The sequence below is a fragment of the Pteropus vampyrus genome, unplaced genomic scaffold (assembly GCF_000151845.1).
Source record: "Pteropus vampyrus isolate Shadow unplaced genomic scaffold, Pvam_2.0 Scaffold228, whole genome shotgun sequence".
Classification (NCBI taxonomy): domain Eukaryota; kingdom Metazoa; phylum Chordata; class Mammalia; order Chiroptera; family Pteropodidae; genus Pteropus; species Pteropus vampyrus.
The window spans coordinates 672,976-674,747 of record NW_011889009.1 but is presented as its reverse complement, the minus strand read 5'-3'; the positions used below and the strand labels follow the sequence as shown (position 1 = coordinate 674,747).

At 55.3% G+C, this 1,772-nt stretch overlaps 1 protein-coding gene across 2 annotated transcripts in view; it reads left to right on the top strand.

The window, feature by feature from the left end:
- The window catches only part of VPS35 (VPS35, retromer complex component), a 27,013-nt gene that overhangs the window by 20,771 nt on the left and 4,470 nt on the right, over window positions 1–1,772 (top strand). For both annotated transcript variants that reach the window (XM_011373739.1, XM_011373738.1), the window contains exons 14-15: window positions 206–385; window positions 821–1,060. In XM_011373739.1, the coding sequence (XP_011372041.1) occupies window positions 206–385; window positions 821–1,060 (420 nt within the window). The remainder of the gene's footprint in view (window positions 1–205; window positions 386–820; window positions 1,061–1,772) is intronic.

Sequence of the window (1,772 nt, the reverse complement as noted above, 5' to 3'; positions counted from 1 at the left end):
TGACCTCAAATGGATGTTTCGAGAAAACATCCTGTTTGGTTTACCTGTGTGCTTCGTAAATGAGCCAGAGAAGAAGGATGACAACAGGAACCTGGGAGCTCAACTTGATCGCTCTCTGTTCTGTAGAAGTTTCATAGGAAATAAGTATGTGTGAGCAAGTTCATCTTGAACTTAAGGTAATTAAACAGTTTTTTTTCGGTTTTAGGATGACAAATGGGAGAAGAAATGCCAGAAGATTTTTTCCTTTGCTCACCAGACAATCAGCGCTTTGATCAAAGCAGAGCTGGCAGAGTTACCCCTGAGGCTTTTCCTTCAGGGGGCTCTCGCCGCTGGAGAAATCGGTTTTGAGAATCATGAAACAGTAGCGTATGAATTTATGTCCCAGGTGATGACCCGTTCCCTTCAGGGTTGTGTAATCCGCTTTGCCGTGTTCGGTCCCCTGTCTGCGCCACGGTGGCAGTGCACATGGGCTTAACTTTCACTGGCTTCCTAAGTACCCCTCCCACTGTCACGTTGCCTGCTTCCGAGCAGGAAAATCCATCACTGCCTGGGCGGTAATGGGATTTAAGATTTTCGGGTGGATTACGGTAAAACTGTCACGGAATAGTTCCGTTCGGGGACCCTGGTTAAACGACAGGTAGGACAGGTGTCCTCGTGGCAGCTTGTCAGCATCGTCACTGTCAGCGGTGTCCGGCGCCTTCAGGAGGGCGCACGTTGTGCCCCGCGGGGCACCCTGCGGGGTGGGCTCTGGTGGGGACTTCGGGAAGCTCCCGAGTTGGTGCTTGACAACCAGAGGCCCCTTCTGCTCCGTGTCCACCAGGCGTTTTCTCTGTACGAAGACGAGATCAGCGATTCCAAGGCGCAGCTGGCGGCCATCACCCTGATCATCGGCACGTTCGAGAGGATGAAGTGCTTCAGTGAGGAGAACCACGAGCCCCTGCGGACACAGTGCGCCCTGGCCGCGTCCAAGCTGCTCAAGAAGCCCGACCAGGGCCGGGCCGTGAGCACCTGCGCCCACCTCTTCTGGCCCGTCAGGAACACGGACAGAAACGGCGAGGAGGTAGGTGGCCTGGGGGTCCGAGCAGGGGCGGCCGCGGGGGCTTGTGCCCTGGAGGCATTGGAGCCCTCGGCAGCCGGACGGGGAGAACTGCTTCGTTCTGTTAAATGAAAAGGGCAGGAACACACAGTGATGGTTCCGCTCCAAGGCTGTCGTGACATGACGAGTGTACCCCGCCGCCTTTAAAGGTACACGTGACACAGGCCCACCTTGCTTTTCGCACTTCGCAGACGCTGCGTTTTTTACAAATTGAAGGTTTGTGGCAACTCTGCACTAAGCAGCTCTGTCGGCACCGTTTTTCCAATAGCATTTGTCCACTTCATGTATCTCACATTTTGGTAATTCTCGCAATATTTCCAGCTTTTTTATCATGGTTGTGCTGGTCATGGTCTGTGATCAGTGATCTGTGACGTTACCGTTGAAATTGCCTTGGGGTGCCGCAGACCATGCCCGCGTAGTGTGAACTTAATCGGTGGGTGCTGCGTGTGTTCTGACTGCTCCGCCGACTGGCTGTTCCCCGTCTCTCCTCTCCTGGGTCCTCCCTGGTGCCTGGGACAATGACAGTGCTGAAATCAGGCCAGAGAATAACACTGCGGCAGCCTCCAGGTGTTCGAGTGACAGGAAGAGTCGCCGTCTCTCACCTGGACTCAAAAGCCAGGCGTGGCCACGCTCAGCGCGGCCGCGGGAAGCCGAGACAGGCCGGCAGCGGGGCCTC